The 20,324-nt window shown below is 38.3% G+C and overlaps 1 protein-coding gene across 1 annotated transcript in view; it reads right to left on the bottom strand.

The window, feature by feature from the left end:
- cacna1db (calcium channel, voltage-dependent, L type, alpha 1D subunit, b) overlaps positions 1-20,324 on the bottom strand; it is a 79,113-nt gene that overhangs the window by 3,294 nt on the left and 55,495 nt on the right. Inside the window, exons 17-47 of the mRNA XM_072367937.1 lie at positions 20,163-20,223; positions 19,951-20,011; positions 19,375-19,519; positions 19,108-19,237; positions 17,817-17,876; positions 16,427-16,533; positions 15,824-15,911; positions 15,546-15,653; positions 15,344-15,396; positions 15,084-15,230; positions 14,717-14,918; positions 14,378-14,536; positions 14,142-14,252; positions 13,709-13,786; positions 10,701-10,829; positions 9,666-9,731; positions 9,413-9,504; positions 9,133-9,292; positions 8,899-9,026; positions 8,590-8,686; positions 8,378-8,480; positions 7,759-7,860; positions 4,311-4,447; positions 3,317-3,433; positions 2,715-3,166; positions 2,093-2,119; positions 1,666-1,806; positions 1,218-1,372; positions 855-967; positions 623-757; positions 207-392 (exon numbers count right to left, since the gene is read on the bottom strand). Coding sequence (XP_072224038.1) covers positions 207-392; positions 623-757; positions 855-967; positions 1,218-1,372; positions 1,666-1,806; positions 2,093-2,119; positions 2,715-3,166; positions 3,317-3,433; positions 4,311-4,447; positions 7,759-7,860; positions 8,378-8,480; positions 8,590-8,686; positions 8,899-9,026; positions 9,133-9,292; positions 9,413-9,504; positions 9,666-9,731; positions 10,701-10,829; positions 13,709-13,786; positions 14,142-14,252; positions 14,378-14,536; positions 14,717-14,918; positions 15,084-15,230; positions 15,344-15,396; positions 15,546-15,653; positions 15,824-15,911; positions 16,427-16,533; positions 17,817-17,876; positions 19,108-19,237; positions 19,375-19,519; positions 19,951-20,011; positions 20,163-20,223 — 3,850 coding nt within the window. The remainder of the gene's footprint in view (positions 1-206; positions 393-622; positions 758-854; positions 968-1,217; positions 1,373-1,665; positions 1,807-2,092; positions 2,120-2,714; positions 3,167-3,316; positions 3,434-4,310; positions 4,448-7,758; positions 7,861-8,377; positions 8,481-8,589; positions 8,687-8,898; positions 9,027-9,132; positions 9,293-9,412; positions 9,505-9,665; positions 9,732-10,700; positions 10,830-13,708; positions 13,787-14,141; positions 14,253-14,377; positions 14,537-14,716; positions 14,919-15,083; positions 15,231-15,343; positions 15,397-15,545; positions 15,654-15,823; positions 15,912-16,426; positions 16,534-17,816; positions 17,877-19,107; positions 19,238-19,374; positions 19,520-19,950; positions 20,012-20,162; positions 20,224-20,324) is intronic.

Here is a 20,324-nt window from a genome sequence, read left to right as displayed (position 1 = left end):
GGGAGGAAGCCAGAGTACCCGGAGAGAACCCACCACGCTTACATGGGGAGAACATGCAAACTAAACAGAAACACACAGAAAGGCCCCAGCTGGGAGTTGAACCTGCAACCCCCTAGCTGTGAGGCCACGGTACTAACCACCACATGATTAAAAACATGTAAACATAAAAAAAAAAAACAACAATCCAGCCATTATCTTTAACTCACAGCTTCGACCAGACTGTTGGCACTGCCTCTCGTCGGCTGGACGTGCGAGCAGCTCTCTGCAGGTAACTGCAGACGTGATGGTGAGTGGCAGCAGCTGGGAGCGCCATCCTGGCCTTCTGTGTACCATGAACTCCTCTTTACTGCTCCAGGGATGCTGCCCACACTGCCAGGTCCACCCCAGTCCACCTGAACACAAACACAATGAACACCTTGTCAAAAAACTGATGAAGAAACTCTGAAGGACAGTTTTTTGCCTTTCCTGCTGCTTTTTTAAATGAATGTAATCTGACTGCACCTGTGTTGCCATGAACAAAAATCAGCGTTCTTCTTTGCCGCAGTTTGGTGAAGATTTTTCAAAATAGATGCAGCTATTGTTAACGGTTACTTTCACATCTGACAGAATGTATAGTGTGAACCTGTATGAGCGGTGTGTAGCAGGGGGAGCAGTCACGAGTGATGGGGGACGCAGGGGGCGTGGCCCAGGAACGCAGCGATCGCGTTGGCGACAGCCGGTGAATTCTGCTGGCATCCAAACCGGCCACCGCCATCACCTGAGGGAGCGAGGAGAGACAGAACACTGTAGTATCACTGCGACAACTGAATTTTTTTACATAATACAAACACCTTACAATATTAGTGTAAGAGTACCTGTTGCTGCACCAGGTGTAGTGGAAGAGCTGTGCATGATGGAGAGGGAGGAGCATCATCTACACTACTTCTTCTGCGAAGACACTCAAAACTGAATGTAGGGGTGTTGCAGGCTGAGAGGACACACGAGAACTTAAAATCACCTCTGATGTCCAACTTTGACCAATAAAAGTCTCACATTAAATCACGTAAAATGCAACAACATCTAATTCATGCACAATTACCATCCATGAATCACATAGTTAGAACACAAATGACTCTCATTAACATTATTTACATCTTTTTACTATGTAATTACAATAAATTTAATATGATTGGGTTCAGTCACACCCAAATAACAAAATCCCAATGATAAAAGTTCACCTTGAGGTGAGGGCAAAAACCATCTCCTCGGAGACTTCCTGCCATCTTGGCAGATGGGTTGTTTGTCATCGTCATAGTAACCATCAGACTGGCAGTCATCTCTGGACAGGTCAAAATCTCCCTCTGCATCTTCAGGATTATCTGTGTAGGACAATCTTTAAAGGAAAAAAATGAAAACTTGAAATCAGCAATTAAAAATGTATGCATAAAAAAATTAATACTGAGTAAGAATATTGGAATAATATTTAACATTAGGACTGCTGTATGTGATCATAACTTAACAGTAAAAGTAGACACTCATTCCGAATAAACAAGCCTTAAACTAAGAGAATAAATTAATGCAATGAGTAATGTAACATGTGGCCACAGCTGTATTTCTTTTATCAGCGTGTCACACTGTTTCGTCGTCAGTCTGTTAGGCTGACAGTTGCTTTTGCTGCCACAGTACCTGTCCTTTGTGAGCATGATGTCATCCTCATAAAATTCCTCCCCACTGAAGTATTCTCCTGAGCCCCTCTCGTCATCGCTGTCCCCGCCGCCAGGCTCCTCTCGACGAATAGTGGGGTAGAGTCCTCCACTACCTTGTGACCTATTATCAAAATAATAAACACCCAGTGAGTCGTTATTTTTATATAGGCTTTCAGTGCATATTCAGTGCAGAGAAATACAACCATTAACACTGAAACACAAATTTGCCCAAAACATTGGAAAACCACAGTCAGCTTTCACAGATATCTCATTTGCTTTTTCAAACTGCCAGTGATTATTATTATTACTAGTATGTACAAGTACAGCCTGAAGCCCTACACACACCTTTATTCACACACCTGCCATCAAAAACTGTACTTCTTTAAGTGGTTGCATCACCGACATACCTAATATAGGCTTCATAGTAGCGCGTCCTGCTCCGAGGAGAGGAGGAGGAAAATGATCAGAGAGGCGGTCAGAGAGGAATGTTCCAAAGTGCGTTGTGGGACGGCAAGTGGGACAGAGGTTGTGTGCAATGACAAAACAAGAGGACATGAAGATGGTTAAAATGTTTAGTACAGATTCAAAAGTGTTACATTTAAATGTTTCCCCATGTAATAAACTGTACTTCATGAGAAAGCAGTTCCAATTCAGTTTTTGTTGTTGTTGTTGTTATTTTTTTGCTGTGAGCACCATGGACCAAATTCTGTATCCTTAAAACTAAAGTTATATAGTTTCAGTTGTATTACTATTGATGCCAAAGAATATTGTCTCACAGTCAACAAAAGTAGAATACAACTTGCACACTGAATGTATTTTACTGGCTTAGTGTTCCAAAATGGCTTAGGGATATTATTTTGTGTTTTTTTAGGCAAAAGCTCCAAATACTGACAACACATTTTGTTAACGTTTTACTATAAACTGTGCAGACCTGACTGCTCTGTCACAAACGACATATATACATAAGTGAAATAAAAAGAAGATGATTCTTTTTAGATTTAAAATTGCTGTACCTTTCTACAGACTAACCTTGTGGAGTGCGACTTCCACAGCTTATTGTGCAATCCTTTACTGTAAGAGGTTGATGATCTATTTCTGGTGGAGGATGGGCGATTTCGTTGTAACAAACACTTCTGCTGCCTCTCAGAACTCATGGAGAGAAGTAAGGGCACATTGGCATTGTTGAGGTTGGCATTGGAGGGTATTGGTGACTGACGACAAGTTGAATTACAGTGAGGGTAATCACATGGATGAGGACTGTGGTGATGATGATTATATTGGATTGGGGAGGAGTTCATCTCCGTCTCTCCTTCCCTATCGCTGCTGCTGGCTCGTCTACCGATCTGGGTGGGTGCAATAGAGACACTGCAGGAGAAGGGCAGGATCTGTAGCGGCCGCTGCGTGACAGTAGTGGGGTGGGAAGAGCCTTGCTGATCCCCGCCAACATGGTTAACATGGTTACCAAAAAGGCCACCATTACGCTGCAGAGACAAACCAGAAACAAATTAAAACATACATTATGTAAACTTTGTAAATAACAATTTAAATGGGTAACAGGTAACTTTTAATTATAAAGCAGAGTATTTTAATTATCAAAATATTCGTAAAGGGGGTATTTGAGATACTTTTACCCTGTAAATTTCCTCCTCTTCCTCCCCAGTTGCATCTACTAGTCCCTCTTCCTGTAGATCACATGATATGGCTCGACGGATTTCTGGTCCAATGTCATGCAGGGTGCGCAGGCCAGCCTGCAAAGAGAGCTTTTATAAGAACAAATACAGAGGCATTATGCATGTAGTTTGTATATGCACATGAGTATGTGGCCTTGTTCTTCTATATCTGTGTTATTTGAAAACCAGGATCCCACAATACAACACATACCAAAATGGTGGACCCATGAAGTTGTAAGGGTTGAATGGGGTTTAAAAAAAATGGTTTATGGTTAGGATTGGAATTAGGTTAAGGTTAAAGTTAGGGTTTAAGTTAGGGTTAAGTATTAAGTTGGGATGAGGTCAGGATAAAGGTCTAGAGAATGCCTTTTATCCATGTTAGGATATCGGAAAGGCTAGAAAAATGTGTTTATAGTTGATAAATACAGTATTTTAATTTACATTTCAGTGTTCTCAGTTTTGAAAATGCTTTTGTCTCATTAGCTGCACGTCTATGAAACAGAGCAGGTCAGAAATGCTGCTACCACTTGTATAGAAAATGTTAATATCTCTTCATTACAGGGACCATTCAAACAAAACCAGCAACTTCTTGTGAAAATAGTTTTGGTTTATTTTTCGTTTAATCCAATTAAGTTTATACATATTGCGCCAATTCCCAACCAAAGCCATCTCAGCGCAGTTTACAGAGAAAGTAAACTAGTTCATTATAAGTTAATCCAGTTCAATCCATTTTAATTTGTACATGAAATTTGAACATGGCAAAATATGATTTATAAAGAAAACTTGTCCTGATTTACTGTGGTTTAATTTACTGAGAAACCAGCTTTTTTGTTTTCTTAGGTGAGCATTGATTGTTGCTCCTCAATTTCTCAGTGAATTCTATTGCAGAATTTTGCAAAACGTTCAGTAACATGCAGTCAGTGATTTATTTGGTAATGCAACCTGCTTTACTCACCTGTAGAACCAAGGTGGTGTTCAGCCTCTCCCAGGACCGCCTTCCCACAAGACCTTCCTCTTTGCGCCTCTTGAACTTTCTGAAGTAGTCCTGTATCAGGAAGGTGGCATAGAACTTCCCCACTGTTACCTCGTCATCTGAGTGAACAGACCAGACAAACCAAAGCCTCCTACGTCAACACCAAAACACCTCAACTCTATCACACTATCATTGCCGTCTAGGTAAGCACTTAGTCCTTTAACACTGAAACATCGCAGTAAAGCATCAGTGCTACAGAGAGTTGAAGAAAAGTTTACAACAGTATCTCAGTGACGATACCTAATGGATTTGCAACAACTAACTGAATGCCAAAACACATTCACGAAAATTCTTACTATTTGAACATGAAAGTATGTGTTCAGTCTGGAAAACACACACACTGCATTCATAACTGATTGTTGAACAAACAATAAAAACATAGCTCAGCTCAAAAATCTTAAACCTTAACAGGTGCTGATCCAAGAATTAAATCAAATATCTTAATACTTTGAGCATTTACAAATGCGTTTTAAGACAACTTTAACATATGATGGTAACAAGAACAGATATGTTTCAGGTCTTGGCTTTCCTCTTGCTAAGAAAGTCAAACATGCCCTTTGTTGTAGCTTTAAGTGATTTTGTGAGTGCTGAGAACTTAAATGACTAATCTTATACCATGTTGCCTTTAACCAAAGCTATAAATGAGCTTCACAGTGAGATACACAGAGATGCCCATCAGGATTTAATCTATGCCTGCGGCTCTAACCTTGCTTCCTGTCTGAAAAGGCGAACAAACAAAATCAAAACTTGCTCCCAAAAAAAAAAGCAAAAGTCACATTTATACAAAACAGTTGAGCAAAGTAAAGCAAAAACCACCAGCATCCAGTGAATATAACTATTTCATGACCAATTTAAGCACTAAGGAATTTAACAAAACCTTTCCTGAGTTAGAGAAGCGTAAGAGCTACGTTTATTTCTACATATCACAGAAAAAAAAGTCTGTGGCAAGAAGCACATACAAGAAAGCAGCAGAGTCAAAATCAAAAGGAGGTCAAAATCTCGTCTACAGATCTTCAGAAGAATGCACAGAAATCCCGTTGAGCCAAGAACACACTGTCTGCTGTGCACAGAGGCTAATCAAGTGTGGGTCTGATTCGTTCAGATAAGCTGGTGCTGAAACAGACAGAGGCTGAATGATAAAAGACAGTACGGGGTATGCAGACAGTATGCAGTACGGAGTGTAGGAAACGTGCAGCGGATTTTTGTCACCACCTATCTTCGATCCATATCAGCCAGAGTGGTTAGGTGACACATCAGTGGAATGGATGCAAAAAAAGTGAACCATTATCCATCTGACATGTTTCTCTACAACATCTGACACATCTGAGACTATGTTCACAGAGAGAAACTGTGACCAAATGCATATCTTATTAAGAGTTCTATATCTAAATATTTTTAAAATAAAAAATTGTTATGTCCTACCTTCATAAAACTAGACAGAACATCTGATAATACTGCACAAATTATATTCTATAATAATTCCATGAGATTATTCATAGTTTCTTGACACAATTTTCCATGATTCATGTGTTAATAAGCAAATTTTAATGTAAAATAACTGAGATGACTTAAGAGTCAGTTGTTTTGTGCTTAAGTGAGTCAGTCGATAGACTGGTTGGATCTTCATTTTCCTGATATTCTTTCAACCTGATACTCTTCCACAGGTGACAAAGAATCTCTCTCTGGACAGAGTCTTTTGAGGTATTTAAGAGAGGTACAAGCAATTTCATGCCACCAGACTAAAACAGAACTGCTCCTAAGAGCTCAGGACGGCAGAAAGGGAAGAAAAAGAAGGCCAGCAGGCAGCTGAGAGCACAGAAAGCTGTGGAGCAGAGAAGCTTAGCAGAAACAAAGTTCAAAAAAAGAGAGAAAGAAAGGGAAGTTAGCAAACTAATGCACACAAAGACATGCAGCAGAATTGAGTCTGACAAACTGAAGCATAGTAAACATGGAAGCACACTACAAAACTGCAGACAAAACTGGAGGAAGTCACACGTGTCTTCCTCCACATAATCATATAAAGGTCACTGCATAGTATAACCATATAAATAACCACAATTGTTATCTACTCGAGCAGATAATCAAACTGCTCACTGAGCAAAGTGCATACACTTTTTTTAAATTCAGTAACATGCTTTGTTAATTTATATTTAAACATATGAGACAAATCAGTAAATTAAAAAAAGAGATAAGTGTAGTTAAACTGGAGATAGTTGAGTTGTAACTTACTAAACTCTGATCAGAACAGAAAGACAGTGGCTCAGTGTCAAAGCAAAATTGATCTATTCATATCTTTTAAAAAAAGATTAATTTTTATCTAAAAAAAAAAAATGTATGAGTGTGTTTTGATGTAACTTTTCTTGAGCTCACACAACCCATCCTTGTACACTGTCCTACATCAGAAGTCTGCAAGCTGCTCTGCAAAATAACAGGAAGTGAGCAAGTGAGCATCTGCTCTGTGCCGTTTATCTGCAGATGGTGACATTGGGGTGACAGAGATAGTGGATTTAAAATAGCTCCTTTTTTTTTTTTTTTAACTCAGAGATGAAAGAAAATAAGCCTTCGAAATTTAAAAGAAGGATACTAGGTTTAACCGACTGAATTTGACCCTTACCACAGATAATACTAACATCTCAGGCAGAGCATTTGTGTTTGACACCTCACTGTTCCATGAGGTAATAACTTAACACATACTATTAGTTCATATATGCAGATCTGGAACGTCACCCATTTTTATGGCCCACAGCTTCATCAGCTATCCCAGAGTAGATCTGCCAAAGTCTGGGTTTAGCTCTGCCTCTTTTTTTCATAGCTTTGTAATAATTCTTTTAAAAATATGTTCTGTTTGATTGTGATTAATGAATGCTTTTTTATGCCAATTTTTACAAAACTTAAAACCTAGAAAAATATGAGATTCTTTTGTCTTGTTTGGGCTGTAGTAATAAAAAAAATAGTGCAAGATATTCTATGAGATAATACGCATCTTTTACCATGCTTCCTCCTATAATTACACAAAAGTGCACATAAGTCATGCAGAATTGTTTTGCATATTTCTTTGCCTGTTGATGCAAATGTAACAGACAACCAGCTAATCAATCTTGCATGATATTTGGACTTATTTGTCTTGTCCTCAATTAAACTCTTGCAACACAAGCTACGCTGTGTCCAATAACATACATGTTACCCTTCAAGAGACAAAGCTATGACTAAATTCTTGGGAAATATCAACACAGAGGCAGAGGACATTCAGATCACCAGAAAGAGAGCCAAAGGTAGGAAGATAAGAGAAGGGCTGAGAGTTAAATGACTGAACTTTGAGTAATATTGAGATGTGCCGTTTTCCACATTTACGTATGTAATGAACACTGACCGCCTGCAGGAGGCACTACTTGATCCAGTAGTTTCATGCTCGTCCTCTTCCAGATCTTCTTGATCACGGCTCTTAACTCTTCGTTGGCTTGCTCCAAGTTACCTTAGAGAGGCAAAATGGATAGAAACAAATTGACTAAAATGAAAATTTTTGCATATATTGATGAATATACCTGAACACATACATAATAAAAACAGCTACACTTTTTAACTTATATAACAATGTACATAATTCTTCAAATATAAAGTCAATAGAATCAAATAAATTCAGTCAATCATTCTGAATCATACTGAATAGTTATGTAATCAATGACTAAGATCAACTCTGTGACCAGGAGAGACAACATGAGTGTTGAATTGACCTGAATGCCTTCAACTTCCCCTGGTGGCAAAATATTGAAAGACCACAAAAAGTTTGAGAGACCTACACAGTTTGTAACAAAGGACTTTTCGATTAAAAGCAACAGTAGTGGTCTTAATTGTCATAATGTTGTAAATCAAATCAAATTCATTCTCACACAGAGGTGTAAGCATAAAAAAAGTTCAGCCATGCAGCATCAATCCATAAGAAAACAACCAATCATCTTACAGATTTCTGATGTTTTGAGCTGCACACTCACCCTCAGTCTTGATCTTGAGAGCAGTGCGAACCAAAGCAAACAAGGTGGCGTTAAACATTACAGTTCCATCGCTGTTGAGAGGCATGTTCATCGCCACCAGTCGCTGCAGAATAATTAAAACTTTAGATTGATACAGAGGCATGAAATGTGAAAGTGAACTGACTTTCTGCAAACAGCAGGGGTGATTCTGTCGACGAGCTGTGGAAACGCACCTTACAGGCCACTCTGTGAGGGCAGAGCTTGCCAAAACCCAACGGAGGCTGAATCCTCCTCAGCAGAGTTACAACATCTAGATGTTTTATCCTGCCTCTAGCAACACAGTACATTCAAATAGAATTAATTGTATCACAAACACAGTATCTAAGAAGTGACAAGTAAGCAGTTAGTGAACTTCAGAGAGCTGTTCTGTTGTTACAGAGCGGATGCCATCCTATGCGTACTGAGTTTCTTTGGAGTAGTATAAAGTCCACAGGATAACATGGAACATTTAATCGTGTTGAAAATGAGTAGAATATACTCACTTGGCTTCAGGATCATACTCAGACCAAATTCTTTTAAACTCATCAAGGTGATGCGGTCCAAGAATGGACCAATCACGAGTCAGGTAATCAAAATTATCCATGATAACAGCTACAAAGAGGTTGATGATCTGAAACAAGAACAGGGAATCTTTTTTTCTTTCACTTGTATGCAGGATTGTGAAAAATCAGTTAAGGCATTATTGGAACTAAAGTCATGAACTCTCTGAGGTGTACCAGGAAAGCACAGAGCATGTAGAAGCTGATGAAATAGATAATAGCAAAGCCACTGCCACATGTTCTCTCCTCTCCAGGGTTGTAGTCTGACTCTGAGTCACACAGCTTCCCTGGTAGACAGGCCAGCATGATCTCCTGCCAAGCCTCCCCTGTGGCACACCTGACACAGAATGAGAAACAGCACTTACAAAGCTGCTGTATGCCTTTTTTGTATTAACTGTGTATGAAAACTGCGATAATGCCATGTAGCCAGCAGGTCAGGATCCAAAAAGAAGCAGACCTGAAGAGCATCAGCACAGCTTGAGGGAAGGTTTGAAAGTTGTTGTTGCGGTTAATTTGTGTTCCATCCACCATTGCTATTTTACCAAACACCTAAAACCAGATAAAGAAATATTACTAAAAGAACCAACAAGTAGAATTCACAACTTGCCAATAAAAAGATTACATTGAGGGTTCACAGGATGGTAACAGTTATGGAATATGCACAAAGCACACACAGTTTCAAACCATTGTCACCTGTCAGAAAATATTACCTGCATTCCAATTACAGCATAGATGAAGAACAGCATGGCTATCAGAAGGGCAACATAGGGAAGTGCCTAGGTGGGAGGAAAAGAGAAAGCATACCTTGTTTAAACACACTGTGTAATTTGAGCACAGAAAAAGTGACACAGTGTCATGAAACTTGTATTCAAATTTAATCTACTGACTCATGACGCTGACTCAGAAACTAATCATTTTTATCTATTTCATGCTGTTCGACTCAGCAGTAACTGCAGAGAGGAATACAGTCTCAAGGTCTTTCAATAAGTTGTCACATGAACAGTGTTTATTACATTTAACAGGACGAAATACCCAAATTTTGGACTCAGAGGTGTTTGGTGGTGAAATTTGACTCACTTTCCAAGCAGTTATGTTTTAATTCAACTTTACTTTGAGGCATCCTTTTCATTTTCATATTAAGTTTGTTTTCCTGTTAAAACTTATGTGGTACCCTGTCTTCCATTGAAATATTCACGTAAAAATGTACTGCATCACAGAATCTTTTTCCTTGATGACCTCTTGATGACTCCTGCCCGCTTGGTGAAACACACAAAATATGCTGAAGACACAAAGTAGACATCCCACTGAAATATATAATTCTGAAAGATGTGCTTGAAGACAAGAAAAAATTGGAATTTATGTCCATCTGCTCAAATTCGGACGATTTTTGTTTGGTGAAGATTTCACATTTTGCCGTGGGCATTAACATAGCTTCATTTAGATATCCACTGCTTACAGATAGTTGACTTTGTCTTAGAATTCTACACAGGCTTCATGCTGACTGAAATGCTGCAGCAAAACACAATTTGTTGTTGATTTTTATTTTAAAAGTCTGCTTCGAGTTGAACCTTGTCCAATATTAGCCAGCATCAATAATACTTGATGTAATCAACTGAAAGTGTGAAAACATCAAGCTCCCTCTGTCTCAAATGTCACCATTTCATATCTATTGAGTGTACTCTGAAGCACAGTGCAGAGTTGTGATATCACATAAGCGTAATCTCTTATCTTCTCATCAACCTCACCTGGAAGGACTTAATGAAGGTCCACAGTAGAGTCCTGATTCCCTCCCCCCTGCTCAGCAGTTTCACTAATCGCATCACCCTGAACAGGCGGAAGAAGGTGATGGAGATGCGAGCGCTGTCTTCTGTATTCTGAGATGGAAGGAGTGAAGAGCAATTATGAGACAAACAAAAACAAAGGTGCAACATGCGAGCACAGTAATAAAGCTTCGTGTTTCTCATTCATTCATGTAGTCTGTCATACATGCATTCTTTCAATAGTCATCAGTGAGTCAGATTAGCTGGCAAGCAACATAAGATTAGAGTAAGATGCCACTGAAAAAAAACCTATGTTGTCAACGTTTTACATCTTTATGATAACAACAATCAATATACATGCAGTGAAGCCGTGTCCTAAACTCCATGCTGTTAACATATCTGGACATCTGACTAAAGGAAGAATACGCCAAAGATTAGTCAGATGACAAACACATTCTTTTTATGCCTGATACAAACACAGAGATGGAGGTTTATCTGCCTTGCAACATGACAAACACATGCACCTTTAACAAGAAAAGTACACACAGGGTAGTTCAATGTCCAAACAATGTTGGTAATCTGACTGCAAAAACTTCAATCAAGCTTTTTTGAAATGTAGAATGGAAAATCTAGTCCTTTGTGTCATGCCATGCCTCCAAACAAGATGAAAATAAAAGGTGGGAAGTCGAAACTTGTGCCAAAATGCAACAAACCAGAACGATTCAAAACAAGACTTTGACAAACATTCACAGTTCAAAGACAAACCCTCATAATTTACTGAAATATGACCAAAAGCTCTGGTAAAAAAGCATCTCAGTGTTTTCAATAGTAACTCAGCAACAGTGTCTCTAGAAAAAACCGCAGATGCTTTGATTTTCGGATGATAACAGAGGGGTGAGGGTCTTGAATAAAAGAGGAGGGGTTTATTCTTACCCCTGGCTCCACTATCACCTTGACAACAGGAATGGCTGCCGACTTGAAACCAAAAGCCTAAAGTTAATCGTTTGTAAGGTACAGGTGTACAGCATAAAACCATTCACAGGTTGGTGCTGCTGCTAACATCACATGACATGATTACCTTTGTTTCATTCAGCATCTTATATGAAACAAACACAGAGGCATCTTCATCTAAAAATGTTCAAAAAAGCATTACAATTTACCTGCGAGAACATCATCAACAGCATAAAACCTCTCATGCAAAAACTTTACCACGTTTTCTCAGAGGTAACATCAAATATATGCTGCATGCACACAAAGCAAAAAGAAAATTCACCGATTTTCTTTGTAAAATCTCATAAAGCTCAACCATCATCTTGCAGTAAATACATTTTCAAGAAATGGCAACTTTTGTGTAAAATTTCCTTAGCAGAGACCCAAATCTTTTCCAAAAAAATGCAAATATTCAAGTTTTAGAACCAGACGGCATAACTTCTACCATAAAGCGCAGACATGCTCCAAATAAATTATACTGGTTGCTCAGATCAGCTCATAATATTTAAGCTTTTTCTCTCGGGATTTATTCTGTGTTGCATTCGTCTCTAAAGTTTAAAGGCTTACAGTGAGTAGTTGAAACATTCACTCTTGACATATACCAGCTGGCAAAAAGCATGAAGCAATTGTTAACATGAGCAAAACAAGACAAGAGTAGCCTTGCAGAAGCAGTACATAGGATTTAGCTGACTGAGATATTAAAAGTATGATTTGTGATCACATGCAATACAGTACGACAATGCTGCATTCAACGACAAATCCTCTAAAACAATCAAATGACAATCACAATTTATAATTTTTTCAATGTTTATCATTTCTTTGTTTTAAAAAAAGAAGGTTTGAAAAGATAGAAATAAAATTGGATGAAGTTAAGTTCTACTGTTATAAGTTTATTTGAAAAACAAAATGTGACATGCACCCATCATCTTTTTTTCAGTTTAATTGAATAAGTGGTTATTTCAATGTGTGTCATCATGCTATCAAAATCTAGTGTAACAAAAAACAAATTGACTAACATATTTCCCGATCATTAAACTGGTTTGCTGAGGTTGTAAAGAAATGATCATAGATGCATGAAGGGAAAGTTGTGATCTTGAATGCAGCCCTGATGCTATAGCAAGGCACTCTTGTTGAGAACAAACAGTAAGACGTGTGATAAATGATTACTTACATTTATTTCAGTGATAGCAATGTCAACCACGCTACCCACAACAATTAAGGCATCAAACGTGTTCCATGCATCAGCAAAATAGTTCTGCAAGCGCAGGCAACAAAGAGACACAGAAAAGAAGAAAAAGAGAGACAACAAAGCAAAGAGGAAGAGGTTAAAAAAAAAGAAAAAACAATTGAGAAAGATAGACAGAGAAGTACATCAACAAGTTGAGCTTTGATATGAAAGAGTAAGGAAGTTAGTCTTTCTTACATTTCAAAAGTCATTTTTTAGATGAATTGAGAAATTATTAGGGCAGACTTAAAATAAACGATTGTCTGTGCTTTTGTTACACTGTTCAGTTGCATGGTGCTTATAAATCAAATTATTTGATGATTCATCCTCTGGATACTACATAGAATGTTTTGGGACTTCCTGAGTAGCCAGAGGATATCTACAAAATGGGTTTTCAAACAAAAATAAAAAGAATATAAATAAAGAATTGACAGAAAGATTGTGTTCAAATACTTTGTCACATGCAACAAAGTTAAATGTTGTTGGTGAATAGTACTTGGACACTAGCAAACTATAAACGGAAACTAGAATGTTCCCTGTAAGAAATTCTTGCCCATTCTTGGCTATAAATATCAATATATTCATATCCAGATATCTGTGTATCGTGATTCTGTTCAAACAGACTCACTTCATGAGCAGAGACTGGCCAACACAAAGATAAGACAGCAAGGAAAGAAACAGGAAAATATGTGAAGTAAGGACAAAAAAGAAAATGGCAGCAGCAGTGGGAGAGCAGGAGGCGGGATCGACGGAGTTGTACATATTGGCGTCTGTCTACCTGGCTGAGTATGATGTCGACTACACTGCCAATCACCACCAGAGCATCGAAGACATTCCAGGCGTCGCCGACATAGCCCTGAACATGGTGCCATACACAGCCAACAGGAGCAAAGGGGAAGGAGGTAGGAGTCAGGGAAATGTAGGAAAGCATAGAAGGTTGAGAGGTTATAGTGGGAAGTGATGGTGGGTGACGACAGGAAATCAGTGGAAGAGGAGTCAGCCACCGAGCAAGAGGGGAAGTCGGAGTGACAGCAAGAATGAGGGCTTAAAAGGAAAAATGTGACTATTTGGGGATACTATGTAAAGGGAAATGGTTTTAGGAGCTGGGGATTTCTATACATAAACCTGCTCATAATTTACTTGAACACTGCATATATTGCAGAATTTTTAACTTCTGAGAGACAAAATGTTGGAGAAGAGATGAGACTCACTCTGGGTTTGAATGCGATGAGCTTGAGGATCATCTCAACAGTGAAAACACCAGTGAAGACCATGTTGAGGATGTCCATGGCATAGTTAAACAGATGCGACTGGCCATGGTGCTGAAAAGAGACAAGTAGAAAGATTAAACACAGGTACATGCATTAAACATGTATAAATATTCATGTGCAGTAGCGATGTCACAATGCTTAGTAGGAAGAGGGTGAATCCTCTTAAGAGAACTTACCTGAATGGCCAGACACAGAGTGTTGAGGATGATTAGGACAAACATGACATATTCAAAGCCGGTGGAGTTAACCACGTACCAGAACTTGTACTGGTAGGGGTTTTTAGGAATGTAGCGTCGCAGAGGACGAGCTTTAAGTGCATATTCTACACACTGACGCTGAGGTGGTGAAACAGAGAAAAAAGTGCAGTATTTAAAAGATCCATCACTGGAATAGAGTTCATCATTTCTTCATGCTTTGTGAGGAATGTCCTTACTGGATTTCAGCATAAGAGGAGCTGATCTTGAATATTGTAAAAATAAAAAATAAAATAAATTAATAATACGAGACCTCTCTACCTGGTTCTTGTCCAGCTCACAGTTCTTGTACTCCTTCTCCCCCTGCTCCTGAAAGGTAACAATCACAAAACCGACGAAGATGTTCATCATGAAGAAGGCGATGATGATGATATAGATGATGAAGAAGATGGAGATCTCGATCCGGTAGTTGTAGATAGGACCCATGTTCTCCCTGTTAGAGTCAATGGCCTTGTATAACAAACTGTAGAGACACAAAATAAAGAGAAAGTCAAGATGATGAACAGTTACTATTCATACTATGCGACTCTAAAAGTTTCCTTTGTTTCACCCATTAAAACTTGATGAAACATATGAGCATGTAGTATTCGATACAATAAATTAAAGCTCAGATAATGACAAAACTTACGTGGGCCACCCTTCAAAAGTGGAGACGGTGAAAAGAGCCATCATGGCCATGAGGACATTGTCGAAGTTAAAGTCACTGTTGTACCAGATCCTCTCCTTAACCATCGGCAACGCTGTGTCCCCATTGTTGTAGAGAATGTATGTACCCCTGAGGTTTAAAAATGACTTTTAGCCACATACTGTAAACCCTCACACCTAAAAAGACACACATATAGGCTACTGACAACAAATGTAAACCTGGATGGAATCAAATCAACTCACTTGCACTCCTCTGGGCTTGACTTTGCATCATCTGTGCAGCGATAGAATTTACCCTTTTTAAAAAACAAAAAGCACCACAGATGCATTTAGTACAAAATCCTCAACTTCTTTACAAATGTTTTTTTTTTCCTTTTTTTATGTAGAAGAAGCAGTTAATTTGTCACTCTGTTACTTTATTGTATATTGCTCCTTGCTCTTGTACCTTGAAAAGCTGAACTCCGATACAAGCAAACATAAACTGCAGCAGAGTGGTGACGATCATGATGTTGCCAATGGTCCTGATTGCCACAAATACACACTGCACCACATGCTGCAAAAAGTACCGTTATAAAAACCATTAAAACAAATATGAAGATCTGTACCAGAAGCAAAGCCATAATCTTACACAAATATTCCAAATTCTCCTGGAGAAACAGCCACATTCAGGCAGACAGACACATAGACATTGTATGCTGCAATATATCACTGTATTGTCCTGACCTTGAGTCCTTTGGCTCGGTTGATGGCCCTGAGCGGACGAAGAACTCGCAAAACACGAAGAATCTTTACCACTGAGATGGCAGATGACCTGTGGAAGACAGTGAAACACACCAATGGATCCACTGGACTTATTCTATGGTAATGTTGCCACAGAAATCTTTTGTGTTCAACATTTTTCTAATTGCATTTTGAACATCTAATTACAGTACTTATCTCCTGGAATCACCACTGGTTGCTTGGCAACAGTCTTACACATATCCCATAGTAAAACCTCAACATGTTGCTTTCACACTTACATTTATGTGAGGGTCAAATGAATAAAGTGTAAGAGCTTCAGATTAACTATTCAGTAAAGCCTATTTCCTTCTATTTTCATAGTTAGGGTAAGTCATTAGAGAAGTGACAGTCTTGTTTAACTCGTGAATACACATATTCCTGAAAATGTAATATCCTTAAATTATGACCTGACACATTCAGAAACATCAGAAAGGTTTGTATTTTAAAAGGTTTTTGTTATAAACAGATCTCAGTCTATTAATGATACAATTCACCAAAACATTAAAAAAAAAAACATTCACTGTGGAGATATGAAATAATACGTACTGAATGCCAAAGGAGACCAGAGACACGCCAACAACCAGCAGGTCTAATAAGTTGAAGTAGTTCCTACAGAATGCCCCCTTATGAAGGAACGCTCCAAATGCTGTCATCTAGACAGACAAAAAAACAACCGTTAAGACTCAAAAAACATCATAAAGACAAATAGACAGTGGAGCAGCTTTGAATCCGGCTTTAATGAGATTTAAACTAACACTTAAAAACTAATTCCAGTGTTACATTTCAGAACACTGTATGAAGCCAAAGAGCATTGTTAAAATGTGTACTGTATATCCATCATCATTTACATTTGATATTGTATTTAAGTTTTCATGTTAAATTGCAGCTCTCATGATCCAACTTTGAAATTAAGTGGTCATGTGGATATTCCTTATGTATCACAGGGACAAACTGGTTAACAGAATAGCCCCTCTGATGTTGGTGAAGCAACATTTCAAATGTCACTTCTGTAGTCTGTACAAACAGACAAGCCTGGATACACAGAGAAATAAACGCAAACACTGTTTACATGCACACATAATGCAAAATTTTAACTCAGGACAAGAGGAGTCATATCAAAAAGTCATTACACTCATTGCCAAAACAGATTTAGCTATAACAAGCACCACATACAGGGCCTAAAATCCTCTGAAAGGTTATTAATCTTATGCCATATATGAGATTTTACCTGATGCAGACATGCAGCAAGCAGCGGGATAAGGGAGAGGACTGAACAGTATGACGCTAAAAGTATTTATGAATTTAGTGGATTTCATCAAGCACAATCTTTGGAGGGTCACTGGCCAAAACAGGCTTCTCATTTGTGCACGTGTGCTATCCGGCAGTGAGATCCATTTGAGTAAAGGTTCATCTATCCAAAGCTCAGATATTAAACTTAAGCATCTTTGAAATTTGAATTTAAAACATTTTAGTTTTTAAAAATATCCAAATGGATTTATCCATGCTAAAATAGATTTTAAAAAAAGAACAGTTTTTGCAAGATTCAGTCAGTAGTCATTAAGTTTAAGGGCTTTTTTGTCTTGAAAAACCTGAAAAACCTGTATTTATGATGAATAATCAAAGAAGAGGTTGCACTCTGGAGAGCTTTGTTCCATTAACTGGCTGAAGATGAAAAGGGAAAGTGGGTCTTGATGGAAAAGTGACTAACAGACAAAAAAAAAATATATATATATATATATATATACACATATATATGTATATATATAAAAAACCGCATGATCTCCACGTTGATAGTTTGGCTATGACAAGAAAACAAGCAGGAGGCCATCTTGACAAAAAAATTATTGATACAAGAATGAAGGGAGGACGGATGAGTGCAGCAAGCTCGGAAGTGGTGGGTTGTTGCTGAGGCAATGCAACAGTGTTTTTTGTTTACCTTAATAAGGATCTCAAATGTAAACATACTAGTGAAGACATAGTCTGCATAGCCTAGGATCTGAGGAAGCAATCAGAGTGACATAAGCGCGCAGGGTTACTGAAGCTCTACCCAACACAGCACAACACAGCACGAACAGGACATTTACCTTCAACAGGATCTCAACAGTAAAGATTGCGGTGAAAGCATAGTCAAAATAACCAAGTATCTGCAAAAAGCAATGCACAAGTTCAAGTCATTCCAGAATAACAACACAGTGAGTGATCTATCAGATACTTCAAGTTGTGGATATTGTAAGGCTTAATCATAGTTGAAACAGAAACTAATTCCTAAACAGCAAAGCTGCACTAGATATTTTGATGTAAGAAAGTCTGAGAAGTTTTGCAGTTTCTCAGTTGAATTCTGTTTATCAAGAACCATAGGAGGGTGTCTGAAAGCAAAGAATATGGTTAAAAATTCATCAACAATTCATCATGTAGTTAAAATCTCCTTATATGTTTATTAGAATAGCCCCACTACAGTTACTTTGTTTTTACTTCACAGAGAAGATACTCATGCAGTTAATGGCACCTAATTACCAACCCCAAAAACACCAGGTAGAAACTAAACCTGAAACCAGAGACATACGGGTCTCCTAAACCTTGAGAGCTGCATATCTGCACACCTGTCTCATCAACCCCTGACACAATTTGAGGCTCAGCACAATAAAGATGGGTACACTAAAGCACACTGAAAAACCTATTTGCACATTTTATATTGACAGCAGCTATTTGTCATGTCATATAGTCTTTAAAACTGAAATGGCCATTTGGATCTTCTTTACATTCAAATTTACCTAGTGCAGCTTGTTTTGCTTTGTAGAAATGCAGCTATTCAAATCTGACATCACAGCAATGTTCAGTATGTGGAATACAGAAGAGGATTGATTTAGTTCAGGAGACAGGCTTCTGATGCAGTATTCTGTGTAACAATATAATTAATCACACATACTTTCTACTATGATAATGCTATCCATGCACTTTGTATTTCTATTACAATCTAAAGACAGTTCCTCTCCTTTGAAGTCATGACAGTGTAACTGTTAAGCACTGTGTACATCACTAATACCCTGAGAATGAAGCAGCTAAATGAGGTTCAGCCATCACTCCCACCTGCTCTTTCTCTACCGTGATGTGAAAATGTCCTCTATGAAAATAGATTGATTGTCAGTTACAGTCAGTCAATTTAGCTCTCCTAATGTTCGAGTAACTGTGGAATAGCCCTTACGGACGGTTAGTGGTTGTTTACGTACAATATTGCGAGCAGAGAAGTTACGTATTGGGTCCTCAGCAGCCAGAGACACGGAGCTGAGCATGATGAAGACCAGAATGAGGTTGGTGAAGATCTGGTGGTTGATTAGCTTATGGCAGAATACACGAAACCTGCAAAAATAAAAGGCAAAAAGAGTAAGTAGACAGTTACTACACAGGTTCAATATGAGCTTTATTTCACTGCGTTTTCTGATTGGACTGATTTTGGTTGTTTGTGGGGTTTCTGTCACACTGAGCTGATGACTTACGGGTTGGTGCTGCTGAAGATAAAGAAAGCACTGCCCTCTGGGATTGGGGGAGTCTTTTCTTTGATGCTGAATTCAGAGATCCGCTGAGGGCGAGGCCCTGAGGGGACCTCTGGAAGGTTGTCATTATCGTCATCATCATTACCCTCTGAAAAACAGATCTTTAGTATCAGTGGTTTACGGATACTTGCAGAACAAAAACAGAGAGTCTGATCTTACATTTGTGTCAATTTACCATGTGCGTTTTCATTCTCTCCTAATTATTTAAATGTTTGGTTTACTTTAGGTGTTTGTATTGAGCACATGCTCTGAAATGCCATGAATGTATTCAAAGTTTGCCTGTATGAAATGGACAAAAATGAAGATTTTATGCAATGTTCTTGTGTTTATGTCACTTAATATAAAATGGAGATTTAAAGGCTGTATTACACAATGATATGGATATGAACTATATCTGCTGAAATACCATTAAAATCATCCACGTCTGACTGTACTCATTGTTCAGACATCTTGTCAGTTGTAGAAACATAAATCTATTAGAGTAAATGCACATAAAGTGTGTATCTCAAGTGACTTTACCTGGAGAGTCAATGACAGGAGACGCCTCTTTGTCACCCTCTAGCAAGGCTTCTGTCGGCACCTACACAAGGTGAACATGTTTAACGTTCTAAACATGTATATTTACTGAGATAGAAATGAAAACAACAGTATGGTTTAACCACCGAACAGTATAATTTGATAGCACAAATTACACGATTTATGCAGAGAACAAGAGCTAATTTGTCTTTTACCTTGGTCTCACCATCCTTTGATTCAGTTATTTCAACTCTCTTCTTATCTATGCTTGCTTCCCTGTTAGCGATAGATAAAACCCAAAGTTACTAACAAGACAAGAGGCCACTCTATTTTTTCCTGCAAGAGAAACTGTGGGTGACAAATATACAAAAAGAAAA

This window comes from Leuresthes tenuis, unplaced genomic scaffold, assembly GCF_036924035.1.
Source record: "Leuresthes tenuis unplaced genomic scaffold, fLeuTen1.0.hap1 SCAF_16, whole genome shotgun sequence".
NCBI classification, from domain to species: Eukaryota; Metazoa; Chordata; class Actinopteri; order Atheriniformes; family Atherinopsidae; genus Leuresthes; species Leuresthes tenuis.
Note: the sequence above shows the minus strand (reverse complement) of the source record. Positions and strands in the feature narration are given on the sequence as shown.